The sequence below is a fragment of the Podarcis cretensis genome, assembly GCF_951804945.1.
Source record: "Podarcis cretensis genome assembly, chromosome: 10".
Classification (NCBI taxonomy): Eukaryota; Metazoa; Chordata; class Lepidosauria; order Squamata; family Lacertidae; genus Podarcis; species Podarcis cretensis.
The window spans coordinates 1928951-1950841 of record NC_137179.1 but is presented as its reverse complement, the minus strand read 5'-3'; the positions used below and the strand labels follow the sequence as shown (position 1 = coordinate 1950841).

General features: G+C 42.2%; 2 protein-coding genes across 2 annotated transcripts; both read left to right on the top strand.

Moving 5' to 3' along the window:
- Positions 1–13778: 13778 nt before the first annotated feature.
- LOC307224722 (olfactory receptor 5V1-like) lies at positions 13779–14714 on the top strand (the record flags this gene model as incomplete). Its single annotated transcript, XM_079991778.1, has 1 exon — positions 13779–14714. The coding sequence occupies one exon, from the start codon at positions 13779–13781 to the stop codon at positions 14712–14714; it is 936 nt and encodes a 311-aa protein (XP_079847904.1).
- A 4799-nt stretch (positions 14715–19513) lies between these two features.
- LOC307225189 (olfactory receptor 5V1-like) lies at positions 19514–20419 on the top strand (the record flags this gene model as incomplete). Its single annotated transcript, XM_079993040.1, has 1 exon — positions 19514–20419. The coding sequence occupies one exon, from the start codon at positions 19514–19516 to the stop codon at positions 20417–20419; it is 906 nt and encodes a 301-aa protein (XP_079849166.1).
- Between the last annotated feature and the right edge of the window lie 1472 nt (positions 20420–21891).

Below are 21891 nucleotides of genomic sequence, written 5' to 3'. Positions count from 1 at the left end.
CCCCGCCCATCTGGCTGGGCCTCCCCAGCCACTCTGGGCGGCTTCCATAAAAACCAAAAATACAGTAAAATATCACATGTTAAAAACTTCCATGAACAGGGCTGCCTTAAGATGTCTTCTGAATGTCAGGTAGTTGTTTATCGCTTTGACATCTGCTGGAAGGGCGTTCCACAGTGCGGGGGCCACTACCGAGAAGGCCCTCTGCCTGGTTCCCTGTAGCAACAGGGGAACCACAGTACAAGGCTAGGTTAGTAGCCAGAGGTTTCACACAACGGAAGGGGCAGCATTACACTGAGGTATATGCTCCCACTTCCAGGAGTGAAACTCTTTGCATGCTCTTAGTCATTGCTGCACAAAGAGGTTTTCAGGTGCATCACTTTGATGTGGATGTGGCCTATTTGAACTCAGACCTCCAGTAGGATCTGTACATGCTTCCTCCTCCAGGGTTTGAAGGCTGGATGCTGTGTGGATATTTCACAAGTCAATTTACAGACTGAAACAGTTGGCCAGGACTTGGAACTTGCGTCTGAATGAAGCCTTAGAGTAGTTAGGTTTCAAGAAGAGTCTTGCTGACAGCTGCCTGTACCCAAAAGGGTCAGGAGAGTCACAAGAACTGGTCTTGGTGTTTGTAGATGACATAATTCATGTCTCAAGGGCAGACAAACAGGTGCAGAAGTTTGCCAAAGAGCTTGGAAAACATTTTCAACTCAAGAACCTGGGTGCAGTGTAGGTCTACCTAGGGGTACAGATAGACAGGTCTGAAGATGGAAGCTTCTTGCTCAGTCAGAAAGGCAAGATTAAGCAGTTGCTTGAGAATTTAAGAATGTCTGATTGTGCAGGGATTAGGACACCCATGGAGACAAGCTACATGAAAGACAGTCAGCTAGGAGAACGCGTTGAGTTCGAGAATGCTGAGATCTTTCAGTCAGCTCTGGGTAGTCTGTTGTATCTTTCCCAGTGGAGCAGGCTGGACATTGCTTTTGCTACCAATCTGCTTAGCCAGGAAGCAACAAAACCCAGTGTAAATGCCTGGAATGGTATTAAGCGGGTGCTGAGATACCTGCAGGATACCAGAGACATCCTGCTCAAACTTTCAGCTACAGGTGACGCCAAGCTCACGTGTTGCACAGATAGGGACTGGGCGAATCTGGACGACAGGAAGTCTGTATCTGGAATGGTAGTAAAGTTTGGGGAATCTTCTTTTTTTTTTAAAAAAAATAATTTTTATTCATTTTCCAAACAATTTTATACAGTCAACACATTAACACTCATTCTTCACTTTTTGACTTCCCTCAGTTTCTCTGTCAATCTTTCGTAAAATTTCTATTTGTTAACGCATTTCTAAACATAATATTGCCTTTTAGAACTCCTTTTCCTCTTACTCTCTTTTTTGCAATATTTCTTACTAACTCACAGAGACTCTTCAAAACCAACAAGCGTTGTCTGTACATCACATATGTTTTTCAGATATTCTGTAAATCTCCCCCAGTCCTCGATAAACTTTTGGTCTTTCTGATATCGAATCTTCCCAGTCAATTTATCCAATTCTGTATATTCAGTCAATTTCCTTCTCCATTCTTCCACTGTTGGAATTTCTTCCTGCTTCCATCTTTGGGCCAGAAGTATCCTTGCAGCAGTCACTGCGTATTGAAACAGTTTACAGTCTCTCTTATTAATTTTGTTTCCTACCATTCCTAATAGGAAGGCCTCTGGTTTTTTCACAAACGTATATTTTAACATCTTTTTCAATTCATTGTATATCATTTCCCAGAAGCCTTTCACTCCCACCACATATGATAGAAAGTACCTTCTTTTTCATTACATTTCCAACATTTATTGCATGTTCTGTACATTTTAGCCAGTTTAACTGGCGTTATATACCATCTGTAAACCATTTTCATTAGATTTTCTTTCAACGCAGTACATGCTGTGAATTTTAACCTTTCATTCCATAATTTCATCCAGTCGTCATATTATAACCAAAATCTCTTGCCCGATGTATTATTACTGACTTTACCTCTTCATCTTTTGTATGCCACTTCAGCAACATTTTATACATTTTGGACAGATTTTTATACTCATTATTCAATACCTCCGCTTGAAATTTTGATTCTTTGCCTTCATACCCACACATTTTACAATCTTTTTCAAACATTTCATTAATCTGATAGTAATGTAACCAGTCATAAACAGATTCTTTCACCTCTTCATAAGTTTTCATTTTCCATTTCCCCCCTCTCTTATTACCAATTCTCCATATGTTATCCACCTCCCCCTCATATTGATTTTTTCCACGCTCATCACTTCTAATGGCAAAATCCAGTGGGGGAGTCTAGGTTCCAACAAATTTTTGTACCTCTCCCACACCTCTATCAATGATCTTCGAAAGATGTGGTTTTCGAAACATTTGTGAATTTTTTTCTTTTCATACCATAGATATGCATGCCAACCAAATCTGTTATCAAATCCTTCTAAATCTAACAACTCTCCATTCTCTAATTTAATCCATTCCTTTATCCAACAGAGGCATGATGCTTCGTAATATAATTTCAAGTCTGGCAGGGTGAAGCCACTTCTTTCTTTTGCCTCTGTTAATAACTTAAACTGAATCCTTGGCTTCTTGCCCTGCCAGATATATCTTGAAATCATTTTTTGCCATTCTTTAAAGATTGATGCCCCCTTGATTATCGGCAATGATTGGAAAAGGAATAACATCTTTGGCAGCACACTCATTTTTATCGTAGATATTCTCCCCCAAAAGGACAGTTTCAGTCTTCCCCACACCTCCAAATCCCTTTTTATTTGGTTCCACACAGGTAAATAGTTGTTTTGAAACAAATCAATGTTCTTGGGGGTTAACCATATTCCTAAATACTTCACTTTGTTCACCACTTCTATCTCTGTCCTTTGTTGTATTTCCTCAATTAATTATTGATTCATGTTTATAGCAATAATTTTTTTCTTTTTTTTTGTTGAGATAGAATCCTGCAACTCGACCAAATTGCTCTATTTCTTCTAAGATTCTTTTGACACTTTCCACTGGTTCTTCTACCCTCATTACCAGGTCATCCGCTAATGCTTTAACTTTGTATTCATTTTTCCCTATAGACACCCCTTTTATATCTTCATTTTTTCTTAACGATTTTAACAAAACTTCCAGCACCATAATGAATAACAATGGCGACAATGGGCATCCCTGCCTTGTACCCTTGGTTATTTTAATGTCTTCTGTAGTATAGTTGTTTACTATCAGCTTCACTTTCTGTTCTGTATATATTGCCTTTATCCCATTATAAAATTCCTTACCCACTTCCATATACTCTAAATTTTTTAGCATAAAGTTCCATGATATATTGTCAAAGGCCTTTTCAGCATCTACAAAGATTAAGATAGCTTGTTTTTCATTCCTGGCATTCAGATATTCCAATATATTTATTATGTTTCTTGTGTTATCTTTCATCTGCCAGGAAGAAAACCCGCTTGATCCTTATGTATAAATTCTTGCAGTACTTTTTTCATTCTCTTTGCTAATATACTCGCGAAAATTTTATAATCAGTATTCAACAACGAAATAGGCCTATAATTTTTGACCTGCGTCAAATCCGCATCTTATTTTGGGATAAATGTGATAAAGGCTTCTTTCCATGTTTCCGGGATTTCACTGTTCTTTAGGATGTTATTTATAACTTCTTTCAATGGTACAAGTAGGATGCTTCTCAGTTCCTTATAATATCTAGCTGTAAATCCATCTGGTCCTGGGGCTTTTCCTTTTTTCAGTTCCTTTATTACCTCTTTTATTTCTTCAGTTTCAATTGGGGTGTTCAAAAAATCTTTTTTCTCTGTCAGGATCTTCTGCACTTCTTTTTCCTTTAAAAATCTGTCTATCTTTCTCATATTATTCTTTTCCTTACTTTTGTATAATTGTCTATAGAAGTCTAAGAATCCTTTTCTAATTTCTTTCGGGTTTTCTATTTCTGTGCCGTCAATGATAATTTTATTTACTGTGTTCTGTTCCTTTCTTTTCTTAATCTGCCACACCAGCCATTTTCCTGATTTATTCGTGAATTCAAAATTTCTTTGTCTCATTCTTTTTATATTTCCTTCTACTTCCTTATTTATTATCATTGCAAATTGTGTTTGTAGGGTCTTTATACTCTGTCTTATCTTCTCATTATTTGGTTTCTTTATCAATTTTTGTTTGTTCTCCATTATCTGTTTTAGTATTTCCTTCTTATTCTTCTCTCTATTTTTATTTTTCAAAGCATTCTGCTGGATAAAAAATCCTCTCATCACTGCTTTGCTGGCGTCCCATACCATGTTCATTTTTGTTCCCTTATTGCAATTATTCAAAAAATACTCTGACAGATACTTTTGGACATTTTCTACTACTTTCTGATCATCCAAAAGGTAGTCGTTCATTCTCCATCTAAACGTTCTTTCTTCATTTTTTTTTTAAAAAAATAATATTTATTACTTTTAAACCTTACAAACAAGAAGAAAAAGAAAAGGAGAAAAAAAGAAGAAGAAAACAAAAGAAAGAAAAAACAATACAATACAATATATAAACAATACACCACACAACATTAACACATTAAACAAAACAAAACAAAACAAAAACAATTTAAAAACATACATCATACCATTTCAATGCCTTATCTTTCATTCCCTTGTTTCATCAACTTCCTCTCACCTCCCTTTTTGTATTCCACTTCTATTAATTGTTTCAGCAAATCCTTTCCATCTTTCACTATTTTCTGTCATATAAATATCTTAACTTATTTTAACCTTATTTCCATTAATACTATAATACTTATTTATGCTTAACTCCTTATAACACTTCTACTAAGGCCATATAATTTCATTCCAACATTTTTCTAACACTCATTAATTTTACCCTATTTCTGTAAATAAACTTTAAACTTTTCCCAATCTTCTTCCACCGTCTCTTCTCCCTGGTCTCGGATACTGCCAGTCATTTCCATCAATTCCATATAGTCCATCAACCTGGTGATCTTCTGTCCAAGGCTCTTAACTCTTTTCCAAGTCCCTTCTGCAAATCTTCTTCGTATTTATACATACACGTTACTTTGTCTTCTGCTGATCTTGTTCTTAATTTCCTTTCTTTGATGCTGAAGAGTAGGTCTCGGGGGAGCTCCAACCTAACAATGTTTTTATTCCTTCTCGACATGTCATCCACATCTCCATGGTTAAAACTAAAATCCAAAACATATTTCAGGACGTGTTTCAAAGTCCCTCCAAATCTGCAGGTCCCCACAACTCCAATTTCCTCCTGACCCAGGTCCAGATCCCAAAGGTCAGTAAATCCCTGCATGAGGTGATCTATCCAACTTTCCTTCTCCAGTCCAAGCAGGGTTCCAATATGACTTTCTCTGAATTCAATCATAGAGGGCAACAACTTGTAATCATCAAATTGCCTCTGTAAGGCTGGGGCTCTCTCCCTCTCCACTTGTATTACTTTAGGTTCAACAACAACAACTTTCTCCCTCGCTTTCTCCACCATTTGGCATGTCAAAGTAGATTCCTGTATCGGTTCCTGAATAGTTTCTGTGTAGATGTTCACTTTTTGTCCCCAAATTAGTCACTTTTTGTCCCAAAATATCAATTTTAATATTCATCACATCTGTCTTCTTGTGGAGCTGTTCCAATGACTCACTTATCTTGCATAGTGCAATCACTAAGGCTTCTTCTGTCGACATTCTCAAGCAATCCAAGGTCAATCTCACAGTTTTCTCTTGCAGCTGGAGATTCCACCAGCCCAACTCTTGTAACAATTTCAAAGGCTCCCTCTAGAGGGAAACAATTTCTGTTTGTATCAATCCTTTTAAGCACAGTTCAAGCAGTAAAATTAGTTTCAATTTTCAGCTACTTTTACTCCTTTTTAAACGCAGAAGGAGACAATGAAAACAATGTATTTCTCTTATTTAACTAACTGTCACAGTCAATGAACTTTCCCAAAGACGTCAGTCTTACTAGCAGTCCATTTCCAGGTTCAGAGCGGTGGTGATCCAACTTTCTTCACTCTCTCCTGCAGGCTTACGCAATCCAAAATTCCCCCCCCTCTTCTCCTGCCTCCAAGGGGGGTTTAATGATTTTAGCCGATGGAAGTTTAATCCTTTACATAGGACTTTCCAAGACTTTAGCTTGCAAATTCTTTGCTTCAATCTATTTACAAAAGGGGAAGGCGGACTTCCTGTTTGAAACCTCCCTGTTTCGGTACCAAATTAAGACATTTAAAAATCCAATTTTCCGTTCTACTCACGGGTAGTTGTTTAGAATCAAATTGTCCACAGGAAAAAGTCAGCACTCTCCGGCAACAGCAATGCGGCTTCACTCCATGAAAGAAGCAGTCAATTCGAAGCACCGCGCCGCTCACCCCACATCGCTCCGGATCCCCGAAACCGGGTCTCCCCACGAGTAGGGTGCAAAAGGTGCCACCTGAATCCCACGTTCACAGGCTTCTCCCGCCTGCTATTTTTAGTTGGTCTCCGCCTTCGCCGTGGCGGCCAGACCCTGAATTCCATGGAGCAAGTTCCTCCCGATCAGAGGAATTCCGCCATTGCCAGAGGCACTAACCCGGAAGTCCTAAACATTCTTTCTTCAAAGCCCTTTAGTTCGAATTTTATTGCACTATGATCCGAAATCACTTGGTTGAATTTCAACTTCCGAGATTCTTAGAGTTAGTTCATTTGAGACCCAAATTTGATCTATTCTTGACAGAGATTGATTTGGTTCTGAGTAGAACGTAAATTGTTTCTCCAGTGGGTGTCTAAGTCTCCAAATATCAATCAAATTGCAGTTCTTTATCATTGAAAAGAAAGTCTTAGGTAATTTCCCATCTTTGCTCACCCCAGTTGTTTTCAATCTGTCCATTTCCATTGACACCACTCCATTCAGGTCTCCCATTATTATGATTTTCTGATCCATATGTTCGAACAGTTTTTCTTCTAAGTTTTCATAAAAGTCTGTCTTATTTCCATTTGGTGCATAGATCCCGACAATTATTTTTTTTTCTCCTTGCCACTTTATTTGAACTGCCATAACTCTGCCTTCTTCATCTTTAAAAATTTGTTGAGCTTCAATATTTTTCCTGATGTACCAAACTACCCCTCTCTTTTTACTCTTATCTGAAGATATAAATTCATTTCCCAGTCTTTTATTGATTAGAATTTTTTTATGCCTTCTCGCCACATGAGTTTCTTGTAGACAGATAATATCCAAATTTTTCTTTTTTAAATGTTGTTCAATTTTATTCCTTTTTTTAATCGTTAATCCCATTGATGTTCCAAGACCATAAATTCAACTCCATTTTAGCCATTTTAAATTCTTTGTTATAAATTTTATAATCCGTCTACCTCTTCTTCTTCTTCTTCTTCCTCTTCTTCCTTTTTTCCTTTTTCTATCTCCTCCGGATCCACTCCTCCTGCAGCCTCCACTCCTGCTTCCACTCCTCTTGCTTCTTCGTCCTCACTTCGTAGCTCTTTGTATTTTCTCAAGAATTTCCCTAATTCTTCCAGGCTCGTAAGTCTATGTCTTTTACTTTTGTAGACAAAGGAGATCCCTTCCGGGTATTCCCATCTGAATTCTATGTTATTTTTTTTAGGATCTGTACTGTCGGTTTATATGGGTCTCTCCGTTTAAGAAGCCTGATCGGGATGTCTTTAAAAATAATTATATAATTTCCTTCGATATTTAGTCTCTTCTCTCTATTCTTTTGGAGAATCTGGTTTCTCATCTCCCTATCCTTAAAGGTGATCAGGCAGTCTCCTGGGAACTTTCTTGCCTTGGCTGATCTTGTCTTCAATCGAAATGCCCTTGCACAGATTTTGTCACCTCTTCTATATCCATCTCCATCCATTGTGCAATTTCTTTTATTAATTTCTCTTTAATATTTTCTCCTTGCAAGTCTGGGACAAGTCGCAATCTTAAATTCACTTCTCTCTGCCTGAGTTCATTCATAGAAATCGCGTCCCAGACCTCCTCTTGAGTTTTATTAATTTCTGACATTCCCGCCCATATTCTCTCTTCTTCCTTCTTCATCTCCCTCATTTCCACTCTTGTCTTTTTCATTCCCTCTTCCAAGTTCTGTGTCCTCTTACTCACGTCCTTCAGTTGCCCTTTCAGCTCATTGACTGCATCAATTTTTTTGTCCATTTGGCCCATTCTCTTATCCATTTGTTCCAATTTCGCTTCTATATTCTTTTCGCTCTGCTTGATGTTGGAGTTAACCTCTGCAAACGTTTTCATAATCTCTCCTTTGAGATCCGTTTCTTGTTTTGAACCTCTCCTCTCTGCCGGTGTTCCCCCATCACCCCCTTTCTTTTGTGTATGAGACATTATAATCAAAATCCAGGTGCCTAATATACCGTCAATAATAATAAAATGTTCATAAAATCTTCAATCAAAATATGCAATCATTAAGACATTTTTCCACAAATGATATATATGATAAAAAAGACATAAAAAGATCCCCCTCCCAAATTCTCATTATCTTGAATTAATATGTCAATTAACTTATATAAACAATTTTTTACTAAATAAATTTTTCAGATATAATTTCTACTTGTATGGCAAAACACCTATTAACCTATAAATTTAAACTTTGAGGAGGCCAATCCCACACCAAAGCTTTTCCTCCTTTCTTCCTTCTTCTTGCCACCACTTAGGCTAAATCCATATCGGTTTGTTATGGACAAATAAATCTCCCAGTTATAATGTTGCCCAAATTATTGTAATCCAATATCTGTATATTAGCTGTATCCAATAAAATCCAATAGCTGTATGCTGTAATCCAATAAAGATAATCCAATTAAATGGCCAAAGTTACTGAAGGTTATGATAAGGGGATCCAAAAGTACCCAATATATCCAAAGAGAGGAAATAAGAGGAAATGTGTTAGGAGATTCAGAACTTACAGGGTTAAACAGTTCTGAGTGACGTCTCCCATTCTGAGGCGTGGTTTGTTTCCACATAGGGGAGTGTTTCTCTGTGTGTTCTTTCTTCTTTCGCTTTACCGAGGAAGCGGAGAGATGTCGGCCAGCTCACCGGGCTGATTTAATGATGTTATTCTATGCAATAAAGACTTCAGAGATAAGAGCAAAGCCTGCTATCGCAGTCTGATTTATTCCCACACAAGCGGCAGCTTTCTCGCTGTGCAAGCTCTGCTACTGGTGCTCAGGCAAGCTCAAAGAGGTTTTTACCGGCGCGGACAGCAGGAGTGTCGCAGCTAAGAAGAGTGCCGGGTGCCATCTTGGACAGTGTCCAGAAGAATCTTTCCAAAAATAAACCCCAAAGTTACCAAGACTGCTTATTTTAAAATCTCAAATTTAAGTTCGACTGTACAAAACAAATAGAGGGGAGAAAGAAGCAAAAAAAATTTTTTAGTCCAGACTGTTCCCCTATCAAAATAAAAATGACGAGTAAAAATAACAGAGAATAGTTTGTTACTTCAAATCCTGGTTCACTTATCTCCAGATAAAAATAGTGTCCTTCATACAGCCTGTTAGGCAGCTCTTTCTCATTTCATTCTGCGGATACACATAAAGAGAAACCAGTTACGAAGGCAAAGCCTTCATTCAAACACAGTCCTTTCCCATTGTGTTTAAACAGTTAAATTTGTTTGAAAGCAGGGGTAAAAAATAGTGAGACAGTAATTTATGCTGCCTGATATTGGCTTTCTGTATTTTACTTGTAGCTGGGTAACTCTATCTTTCCATTAAAATGGAGGCACGAAAGTTCTACTTTGTTGCACAGGGTTTTTTTGAAAGCAAAAGTACCAAGAAGTATCCTTTCTTTTAACTTCCTTCAGACCCTTCGTTATATCGAGAGCCTTTTAAAGTCATAGAATAGTTACCCTCTGCCCCCTCTTTTAGTTATTCCCTTCTTCTGCAACTCTTTGTTACTTTTTGCAACAGTTTATATCACTTTTAATAAGTTTTTTAAGAGAGAGAAGTTCAAACCACTTGCTGTGTTACCAACCTCCTCTCTGCGCTCCGCTCGTAGTCTTGCGTCGTTCTCTGATTTCAGATAAAAACTGACCTCTTTTTCCACCTTCTTTTCTGAAAGCCTTCCTTTTGTATGCTCCAATTATATTCCAAAATCCAAATTTGGCTTAGATTCTTTATTTTTGAGAATCGATCACTCGCCCTGCAAGCCTGGGGCTGCGTTCTCAAGGGTGAGACAATGGCTTCCCCGGTGCCTGCTTTCTCCGCCCGCCGTTCTCTTCGCTCCTGTTCCGGAGTTACCTGACAGCCGGGCAATCTGCAAATGGCTCCGCTGGGCTCCTGACCCTCTGGTTTCCCTCCAGAGGGGTTTTGGGCGGCTACCGCGCCCTGTAGCACCCCCGTTTACCCTCGAGAACCCGGACTTTCTCTCTCCCGAGAAAGTCCCGCTTGCGTCGGGTCCGTGGCTCGACCAGAAGTCAAGTTTGGGGAATCTTCAGTTGGGTGGAAGTCCCAGAAGCAGAGTCTCATTGCGCTGTCCTCTACTGAAGCTGTGTTCAGCTCACTGTCGGAGTTGTGCCGGAAATGGGAGTTCTACAGGTGTCTGGTTCAGGAAATCTGCGGGGAGTGTTGCTTGCCCATCACTGGGAGGACAATCAACCCTGTCTGAAGTTGGCAGAGTCTGGGCAGTCTAAGGCCAGAACCAAACATCTGGACATACGTTTCCAGAATGTGTGTCAGAGAGTTCAAACAGGCTTGGTGAAGTTGCAGTACCATCCAAGCCAAAGGAACTTAGCAGATGGGATCACAAAACCTTTGCGCTTCTAGCATCGTGGGGAGTTGTGTGAAGGTTTGGTTTTGGGGTAAGTGGTGATACTTACAAGCCCCCAGCAGCACAGGACGAGAGGGGTTGTGAGGGGAACCAGAGCTGACAGGGTTAACCAGCTAAGTTCCATCGTCCTGCCTCTGAGGGGTGGAGAGATCCACATCCGGGATCTGTTTCTTTGTTCTGTCTGTACTTTTGGTTTTGTCCGGGATGAAGGATGTCTCTGGCTGAATTTATTGCTGCTGTAAATAAAGCTTCTAGTGAAGAAAGAAGCTGAGTGGACTCTTGATTTATGCACACTATGCAAGCACAGAGGGCAGAAGGCCACTTCACTGTGTTTTACTCTGCTGTGTTCAGAGCTCCGCAGAGATGCATGACGGAAGCCTGCCGGACCTTCACCCTGAGCAATATTTCACACCAACTGCATGAAAAAGCTTGCCAGAATAAGAGTATCTTCAGTTGTTTCCAGAAAATACAAATAATGGGCATCTGCCCTATCTCAACATGGATGTTGAACCAGCAGCAGGGCCTTCTCAGCAGTGGCATCCACTCTGTGGAACGCCCTTCCATCAGATGTCAAGGAAATAAACGACTATACGACTTTTAGAAGACACCTGAAGGTAGCCCTGTTTAGGGAAGTTTATAATGTTTGATGTTTTATCGTGATTTTAATATTCTGTTGGGAACTGCTCAGAATGGCTGGGGTATAAATAATAATAATTATTATTATTATTATTATTATTATTATTATTATTATTATTATTATTATAATACAAAACAGGGACAGCCACTCTGAAGGCACTGCTCCAAACTGCCATGGACTAGGCTTTGGATATTTTAGGGACTTCAAGGATAGCCTTTCCTGCAGAACATAGTGACCTCCTGGGACTATAAGGGATAATGTGGCCTTAGACAAAGTGTTCATTGCTAGGAGGAGTTTGCCTCCATGGAAGAAGACTCTCTTCCTCTCTGGTCCAGGCACAGCCCAGGAAGCTGGCAGCCCCCCAAAAGCTGCGCCCTTCCACACGTCCTGTGTTGGCTGCTGCTTCCACCTTCTTACTAGCCACGGTCCCTAGAGTCTCTCACCGAAGAGGATCTCCTCCTCTTTGTCCTATCTGCCTACAACGCTGGTGGCTGGCAGGTGAGAGACAGAATTTTAATTTCCCCATAACTCTTCCTTCCTCGCTTTCTCACCTGGCTTAACAGCATCCACACAGGAGCTCCAATGGTGAAAATGAGTCTCAAAGGGAATTTCAATTTCGCCAGGAGGACACACTTTCCGTAACATGACTTAATAGCTCTGAGGTTACTGCTGGCCTCCTACCCCCTCCCTATTAGCAATTAAGGGTGCCCCAATTAAAGGACACCACCCATTGTGCTTGGCTCTAGCATACCTGCAAAAAAATCCTACCCCCGTGGGACATTTTGATTCACTGCAGCAGCAGCCTTCCTCTCTGTGGATTCTCTGTGCACAGATATCCCCGTGGTCAACACACAAGGTAACAATTGCTCCCCTACAAGGAAAGGCAGCCAGCAACCCACAAGGCAGGCAGCAGAGAAGTTTGCTCACATGGGCCCTAGTGTCACCATGAGATCTTCAAGGCCTTTTCCTGGTGTCGCATTTGGAGAAGAGATTTTGCCCAAGCTGCCTCCTCACAACTGGTTGTATTCAGAACTCCTAGTAGTGTTCTGAACTCCTAGTTTTCTGAAGGAAAAGGCCAAACATCAGGAACCTTCTGCTTGTTTCCAGGCAGAATAGAAACTTACATGTCAGCTAGAAACTTCCAGCTTACACCAGTTTTTTTCACACAGAGAAGCTTCCAGAACCCTCTGGAATTAGAATAGGAAAGATCAATACTTACTGCAACTAAAATTGCAAACGGACAAGTCTATCCATGGCTACTGGCCGAGGTAGCTAAACTTTAGCCAGAGGTCTCAGAGCACTGAAGAACACTTGCTGGCCTCACACACATGGCCTTTCTCGCAAGAGGCAGCTGTGGAGTGGGAGAGGGAGACGTCTGAGTACACCGAGAAGAGACAGGCGCTGAACAGGGAAAAGGTGACTGTTTTGAACAATGGCAGAAGTTTGAGTAAATCAAGGATGCATGGATGCAGAATTGTGTTTTTAAATAATTCCAGAAGTTAGAATAATACAGGAATGGAGGAAAGCAGAGGGGGTGGGGTGGTGATTTCAAACAAGGGCAAAAGTTTGAGTAGAGTGAACAGGGGAAGATGTGGGGAAAGGTGGCAATTTATTTATTATAATTTTTAAATTAATTTTCAGTATAAGAAATATCACATCAAATAAAGTAAACATTAAACCTTACAATACTGTTTACAAATTCAATAAAACATCCAAATGTGGGATTTCTCAAATCCCTTACTCCCCTCTGCCCTTTCCCGTGCTTCCATTATGTTTGTGTAATAGTATTAAACTTATTGTATCCAGTTCTATCTTTTATAATCATATTGCAAATTTTTCTTAAAATTCTGCCAAGGGAGGCGGCAATTCAAAAGAAGCTTTCAGTACAGAGAAAAGGGAGCTTCAAAACGCTCTGTGGTGTGAGTTTTCTGGTGTTCAGTTCTGTGTTCTACCAGTCTCTATTTCTGCTTGTAGACTTGTTTGCTTTTGAAAAACAAAACCCTCTCATTTTCTCTCCATGCCTGCTTTGTTCAACCTCTCCCTTTATTAAAACCCACAATTTTGGTCCCTTTGTCCCTCCACTCCACTTTAACTTCTGCCATTCTTTCTTCTGCCATATTTACTAACAATGATTAGCCAGCATGTTGCGTTTTCATTTTTGTAGATTGTTTCTGTAAAGCAAGAAAACACTCAAATTGTGTTTTAAAGGTATGGATCTGGCTCTATATTTACCTAGAAAACATGAAAAAGAACGTTGGGTGGGACGGATATCTGTTTATAACAGGATGACTGCTACTGGGCTTCCCTCAACTTCACTGTTCTCTCTTCTCAGATCCTCCTTTCCTTCCTCATGGATGCAGAAAATCAAACACAGGTTGGGGAGTTTATCTTCTTGGGTCTCTCCAGAGCCCCAGGCGACCAAGTCTTCCTCTTCTTGGTGTTCCTAGCTGCCTATTTGGCCATTGTCACGGGCAACCTCATGATATTAATCGTGGTCCTGATGGATACGCGCCTTCACAGCCCCATGTACTTTTTCCTCAGTCACCTGTCTTGCTTGGACATTTGTGTTTCTTCTGTCGTCGTGCCAAAGATCCTGGTGAACCTCCTGCGCCAGAGTCACACCATCTCCTACAACCAGTGCCTGGCACAAACATTCTTTCTGATCGGGTTTTTTGGTAGTGAGCCTGCCCTGTTAGCCGTCATGGCCTATGACCGCTATGCTGCCATTTGCCAGCCATTGCACTACAGCCGTCTCATGAGGAACAGGCTGTGCGTCTATCTCGCTGTGGCCTCCTGGGTCTGGGGCTTCCTGGACTCAGCGATTCACGCTGCCCTGGCCTCCAAGCTTCACTTCTGTGGAGCCAACCAGATTCCCCAAATCTTTTGTGATGTGCCCCCGCTGTTGAAAATTGCCTGCAGTGATACGAGCATCAATGAATTGGCCACTCACATCACCAGCATGTTTGTGGGCCTGGCTCCCTTCCTCTTCATCATCATCTCCTATTTCTACATCTTGGCCTCCATTCTGAGGATTCACTCCAACACTAGCAGGAAGAAAGCCTTCTCCACCTGTGCTTCACACATGGTTGTGGTCACCCTCTGCGTCGGAAACGGATTTGTAAACTACAACCGCCCAAGCACCGGGTACTCTCTGGAGATAGACACAGTGCTCTCTTCAATGTATTGCGTTGTCACCCCTATGCTGAACCCCCTCATCTACAGCCTCCGCAATAAGGAGGTGAAGGATGCCCTGAGGAAGGTTCTGAACTGCCGGAGGACAGTTTGAATCTCATTTCTGGTTCTCTGTAGGGCAGGGCTTCACTGGAACATGTCTGCTGGGAACAGTGAAATTGATGAGTGGGAATTAAGGAAGAGGGAGAAACTATAGACAAAGTCACTGTCAGGGATTGAACTCAAGAGTGCTAGGGGGAGATGGAATGGTAAGACCACCATACCCTTCTCCTGATGTTGCAGAAGGAGAGGAATACATGTTTGAATTTCAGCAGAGCTTTGAGGAGTTTGAGGGAAGCTACAGCTCAGAGACAGGTAAACAGAAGAGTTGGGGAGTATTAGAAGAAGGGGGGGAATGTGGAAGGGGAACCAGCTGACACGTTGTCACTGGAGAATATTTCTGGTCAGGGGCTCTCAGAGCCAGGAGAAGGATGAGCCCAAGCAGAGTGCAGAATGGGGGGAGAATGATCACAGGGAGAAGGCCAGAGGACTATAGAGTATTTTTGCAGCTGGTTCTTCCTGTTTAATTGCCTTGCATTTGCTCCGATTGAATTTCATTCAGTTATGACCCAGTTCCCCATCTGCTAAGGTCATCTTGAATCCCAGTTCTGTACTCTGCGACATTAGCTACCCCTCCCAACTTGTTGTCTTCTGCAAATTGGATGAGCATCCTCTCAGTTCCTTCATCCAAATCATTTATAAAGACACTGAACAACAGTGGACCCAGGAAAGTAGCCTGCGGTACCCCACTAATCACTTTTCTCTGGGATGACGAGGAACCATTAATGAGTACTCTCTGGGTTTGGTCATGCAATCAGCTACTAATCCACCTAACAGATACCTCATCCAGCCCACGTTCTACCTGCTTCTTGGGGGACTTTGTCCACAGCCTTACTGAAATCAAGATACACTATGTCCACAGCATTCCCCTGATCTACCAAGCATGTTTATCAAAGTCAAAAGTGAATACATGGAAATATGAAAGAACACCAAAGTAAAACCCGTAAAAGCCCAACTCTCTCCAACATGCAGATGAGTGTGGCATGCTGGGTTCAGACAGTAGGGTTTCCCTGGACTTTCTGCTTCCACTATATGGCTGGCTGCATTTTCTCTACAGCTTTATGCATATAGAGAGAGGCTGAGGAAGAGATGGAAGGTTCATGATGCCAGAGCACTCACTGCATTCTTGTGGAGATAATGCCAAACTGCTATGTCAGTGGTTCCCAAATATTTTGGGAGCAGTACCTGTAATATTTCTGGGTCCAACAACAGGTATTGACAACGAGGAGTCATTTTATTTTACAAATTTTTATTCAGAGGAGCCTCTAAGCTGTGAAGGGATCCACTAGGGCAGGGGTGGCCAACTCCCAAGAGAGGTTCAAGTCAAAGTTGTTCAGCTTTTTCTGCCAGTGAGTCCAGTTCATTTTGTTGTCTTTTTAGATAATTTGTAAAAAGCTCCCCTTCTTCCTTAAAGTCACAGTTGTCCTGGTCTCGCAGTTTGTATGTCAATTTAGCCAGTTCTGCGTAAGTCATCAATTTTTCTTGCCACTGTTCTTTCGCTGGGACTTCCTCATTCTTCCATCCTTGTGCCATCAAGACTGGCAGGGTTTGAATAAACATACACAAATTTATTGGTTGATAACATGATAGATAGATAATGTAAGGATATGTACAAGTGTATAACATGCAGAGAATAATATGTGCTGAGAAATCAGAGAGAGGAGCTGATGGAGGTCTCGGGGGGGTGGAGGGTTTGATGGGGAAAAGGGGGGGCGAATAATGAATATGATATGTTTTGAAATTTTGTTTTGCTGAAATTGTTAATAAAAAAATATTTTTTTAAAAAAATGTTGAGCTTTTTTTAGGGAGGAGGAAAGCCCCGTTTTAAAAGGTTTTTGGGAGAAAAAGGAACAGCCACTCACTAACAAGTCGCTGGGGAAACAAACAGCCTCACTGAGTAAACTCTGTCTTCTGTTCTGCAGTTCTTCAGATCATGCAACAATGGAGGGTGGGGTGAGGGGGCAGAGCTGGATTCAGTTTTACCAAGGCAAGGAAAAAGACCCAGCGATCGGCAGCGATCTACCAAAACCTCCTGGGGATTGACCTGTTGGAAATCCCTGCACTAGGGTGTTGGGCAGAAGTGGGGCAAGGGCAAGGGTTTCGATTGGTGAGCAGGGAGTGAGCGGGGAGCAACCCCTGAATATACGTAAAATGTGTATAAAGGAGTTCCATAAACCCCATGCTTTCTGCATTGCAGGGGACTGGACTAGATGACCATTGGGGTCCGCTCCAACTCTGCATTTTAGTATCCTATGTGATTCAATAGAAGGCGGATCGCCGAAGAATTGATGCTTTTGAATTCTGGTGCTGGAGCAGACTCTTGAGAGTCCCCTGGACTGCAAGAAGATCAAACCTATCCATTCTGAAGGAAATCAGCCCTGAGTATTCACTGGAAGGACAGATCCTGAAGCTGAGGCGCCAATACTTTGGCCACCTCATGAGAAGAGAGAAGACTCCCTGGAAAAGACCCTGATGTTGGGAAAGATGGAGGGCACAAGGAGAAGGGGACGACGGAGGACGAGATGGTTGGATAGTGTTCTCAAAGCTACCTGCATGAGGGAGGCAGTGGAAGACAGGAGTGCCTGGCATGCTCTGGTCCAGGGGGGTCACGAAGAGTCGGACACGAATAAACGACTAAACAACATGTGATGCAATATTTCTGCTGCATAATTTTATGTATGTTATACATAAATGTTATATGCATAATGTTATATGCATTGCTGTATGTACTGGAAACCTGGAGTGTTTTATGTGTATCGTAATATATATACCAGTAATAATAAAACCAGTGTGGATAAGCTTGAGATTTTCAGGAGATTCCACCACTAACTTCTGCACACCTTGAGTTCCCCCAAAGTCTGTGCTGATCTCTCCCTCGTGTGGATGGTGTCATTTAGGCCACACAATCAGGGCAGCCCAGGACTGGACTTTGAAAATAGGGGAAATGATGCCATTCTCTGCCTCTGATGTCATTCTCTGCAGCTCCATCACACCTCCTTGAAAGTCTCACAGTAGCACCTGTTTTCTTTGAGTTTTCCTCTCCTGCCTCACTCCCTGCAGATTTCCTCTGCAGGGGCATCCTCAGGGCCCCTGCCTCGCAACATATCCTCACCTGCCGAGACACTTCTGTCCCCACGCAACTGCAGAAACTTTGGAGCCGCTGCAGGCTCTCCAAAGGAAACATTGGCAGGCTTCTTCCAGAAAATGGGGATGATGCTTGTGGTGGCAGGTGCCCAACCAGCTCACCTGGGCTAGGTGGAAAGCTGGCCTTTCTAATGCCCCCTAGTTAACTCCTCACCAGGTAGTCTTGGGAATAAGCCCTGAGTTGGACTGACAATGATGCTGAACTACTGAAGGTTCTGTGGGCATTGAGGCAGATTATGAGAAGGCGCAAGATGCAAGATCTGTAGGGGAAGTTTGGAGCTGAGAGCGACCTTCTACAGAGTCAGACCTCTGGTCTTCCTCCAGGGCGGAGCAGCTCTGCAGGTACTTGAGCAACCTTAAGTGAAGATGTTCTGCACTGAAAATGAGCGTCAGAAGTCTTCACTCCACTGGTCTCGGCATCATTAGCCCTTCCTAAGAGGGAGCAACAGGACTTGGGTTCAAGGAAGGAACAAGAAGGCAAGAAAGGAGATGTCTCCCTGTGGGGCCTGGTGAGGAGGTGAAGCTTTGCAAAAGGGGTGGAAATGGGTTGTGAAATACTTGTTTGAACCTAAGGAATACTGTGGGGTGGCTGGACCTCGCTGAGGGAGGGATGAATGGCATGCTAAAAGCCCTAACTGTGGTGGGACACAGGATGGAGGTAAGTTACCATACTTCCTTATCTGCAGCTTTTTCAGTTGCAGATGATGGGAAAACATGAACATGCAACATGCCAAGCTGGTTAGAATTCAGGCAGACATCAAGACTGTGTTATTGTCTCTGACACTTAGGTGTGTTGGATCTTGTGGTTTCTTTCTCCCCGACTCTGCTTTATTTTATTGCCTTTAGACAATTCATTAAGTAATTCAAATATTTGAGCACTGAAATCAAATCAGGAGGTTCATGCATTTTCTCAGAGTTTATTAAGCCAAACCTCTACATGTTCTCTCTCTGTGTATTTTTTTTTAACCCAATGACAGAACAGAAGTCATTAGCAAGTGCCTCTGATTTGGGACGTGTGAAGACATCCACAAGCAAGACGGTGGCCTTTCAACTGACCTGCCCCTCTCTCTATGCCTGGAGGCTCCCCCGAAGGACAGGCAAAGGGATGGGTGACGCTGTCACATTCAGGGTCTCTCAGTTTCTCATCTTCCCAGTCTTAAGTTGAGTTCCCCACATCAGTTTGTAAATTGTCCTTGTGAGAATTTATCAACATTTTACAATGAATTTATCCTAAAACATATTTTTGTATGCCATTATGCCTAGTGCACACCTTTTGCAATTCAATTTCCCTTCATTTAACCTGCCTTTGTATGCTGTTTTCACCAATATATGCATTTGTATGCTGAATTTGTCCATTTTTGTACACATTACTTGGCTGGAGATCAGTGCTGTTCAATTTTGAGCAAAGAATGGTTGTGTTTCAGTCTGTGTGTTGTTTTGGAAAGCGACAAGCTTTTAAATGCAAACAGAATCGGATTTATCTCCAGCCCCAGAAATGCACCAGCAAAAGATAGTTGGTGTTCCTCATTGCTGATTATGCATCCTCAGCTGAACCCAGGGATAGGAGAAATGTATTTCTTGTACAGGTTCCTTTCCTTGCAGGTGAATTCCATATCCTTGATGGAAGCCAACAACCAGACCACGCAGGTAATGGAATTTGTCCTCCTGGGTTTCTCCGGCATGCTAGATGGCCAGAGGTACCTCTTCTTGGCATATTTCACCATCTACTTGGTGACCATCACAGGTAATGTCATGATCTTCACCCTGATCCAGCTGGATTCCCATCTCCACAGCCCCATGTACTTTTTCCTCAGCCACCTGTCCTGCTTAGATGTTTGTCTCTCGTCTGTCACAGTCCCCCAAATCCTGGTGAATCTTTTATACCAGCAACACACCATCTCCTACAATCAGTGCATGGCCCAGATGTTCTTCCTGATGTCCTTCACGGGGGCAGAAGCTGTGCTGCTGGCTGCCATGGCTTATGATCGCTACGTCGCCATCTGCAGGCCTTTGTACTACTCAGGCCTCATGAACGCCAAGGCTTGCACCCAGCTGGCCACTACCGCATGGGTTTGGGGCTTCCTCCATTCCGCTTTTCACACTGCTCTGAGCTCCAACGTGCACTTCTGTGGGCACAACCAGATCGGGCACATTTTCTGTGACGTCCCTCCATTGTTGAAAATTGCCTGTGGAGACCTGTACATGAATTTCATGGCGACTCAGGTAGCCAGCGTATTTATAGGACTACTCCCCTTCCTGGCTATTAGCCTCTCATACTTCTACATCCTCTCCTCTGTCTTGCGGATCCCGTCCAATGCTGGCAGGCAGAAAGCCCTTTCCACTTGCGCCTCTCACGTGATCGTGGTCACCCTTTACTTTGGGAATGGGTTGGTTAACTACAACCAATTTGGACAGGGCTACTCCTTGGAGACAGACACTCTGATCTCCACAATGTACTGCATTGTCCCCCCTGCACTGAACCCCCTGATCTACAGTCTCCGCAACAAGGAGGTCAAGGGAGCCCTGAGGAAGCTCCTGGAAAGCCAGAGGAAGTGATTCCTGGCTTCTTAAGACTTGCAGGTATGCTTGCATGGTAGCAAGCTGTGGGATGGAGATCAAGGCAGACCCATTCACCACAGCTGGTGCCAGGGTAGCCCTGCCAGAGCCAAGGCATACTCCTGGCATTTGCCTGGCCATGATGGCCACCACAGAGGGCAGCCCTGCTCCCTTCATGGCACAAGTGTTGAATAATTCCCCCATCTTGCCTTTTGGGTGGAACAGCGGGAGTGGAACTGTTTGTAAGTGAGTGAATGAAGGAATGAATAAAGAAAGAAATAACACTCCAAACTCTGGCACAGAAATGTTTATATATATATATATATATATATATATATATATATATATTTAATGGAACTTGGGAATCCTGATATGGTGCACAAATCACCAACATCTCTTGCCCATCAATTGACAAGAGCTCATTTTCCCTATGTAGTTGCCATCAGTATATACATTTTTATTGTTGCAGGTCTCATGTCTAAAACACTCACGTTTTCAGAAATGTCAGTGCTCAGCATCACTAACAAATAAGTCCGGTCCAGTACTGAGACCCACAGTGCTATTTATTTATTTTTTGGTTTAGTCATGTGTGAATATATTTGGGGTTTCTTGTATAGTCAAACCCTTGATGGCTAACGGCCTTGGATGGTAACTGGGTATTCCATGTTACTAGAATTTAACCATGCAGTTAGTACCCTCAGCTTGTCTTGCTGAAGACTTAAAAGAGTTGTTATGCAGTAATTTGATCAATTCTCTGAGTTTCCATTTCTTTGGCAATCTTAATTTCAGTTCTCAACATTTCCACATCAGTTTGCAAGTTTGTGAAAAGTCTTCTTGAAAATTCATCAGGAATTTAGTGCAAATCTTTGCAGATATACACATGTGATTGCCTAATATGCACATTTCTGCGATTTCCCTAACTTAATGCTTTCTGTGTTATTTTCACTGGTACATGAATTTTTATGAACATTTTACTCTAGTATATCCATTTTTCACACATTCATTGGCTGGAGAGCTGCGTTGCAACATTTGTAGAGGTGCAAATTTCAATGTATGGATCTGCATTTCATGTTGTGTCTCGTTTCAGGGGTGCATGTGCAGATTAAGTAGCATAGTTCAGAAGGCAGAAGCTGGGAAATACTGGATGGGGAACAGCTAGGAGAAGAAAACACTGGGAGGGAGAGGGTTAACAGATTCACTGTCTCTGGAAAGCATTCCTCCGCTCTCCCCAAGGTCAAGAAGAGCTCAGAAAGGGTCAGAACAGAAAGCACAGAAAGTACAGAGGGTACAAACTCAGATTACAAGACGTAGATGTGATGTAGATTAATAGGGATGTAAGGAGGTGGGATCATTAATTGGGAGCACTGACATTCCTAGGAGATGGGTTCTTTGTTCTCTCGCTGTGGTTATTAAAGTTTCCCACTGGTAGGAAGATTCATTTTCCTTTGTTCTGCTTATCTACTGCCACGGGG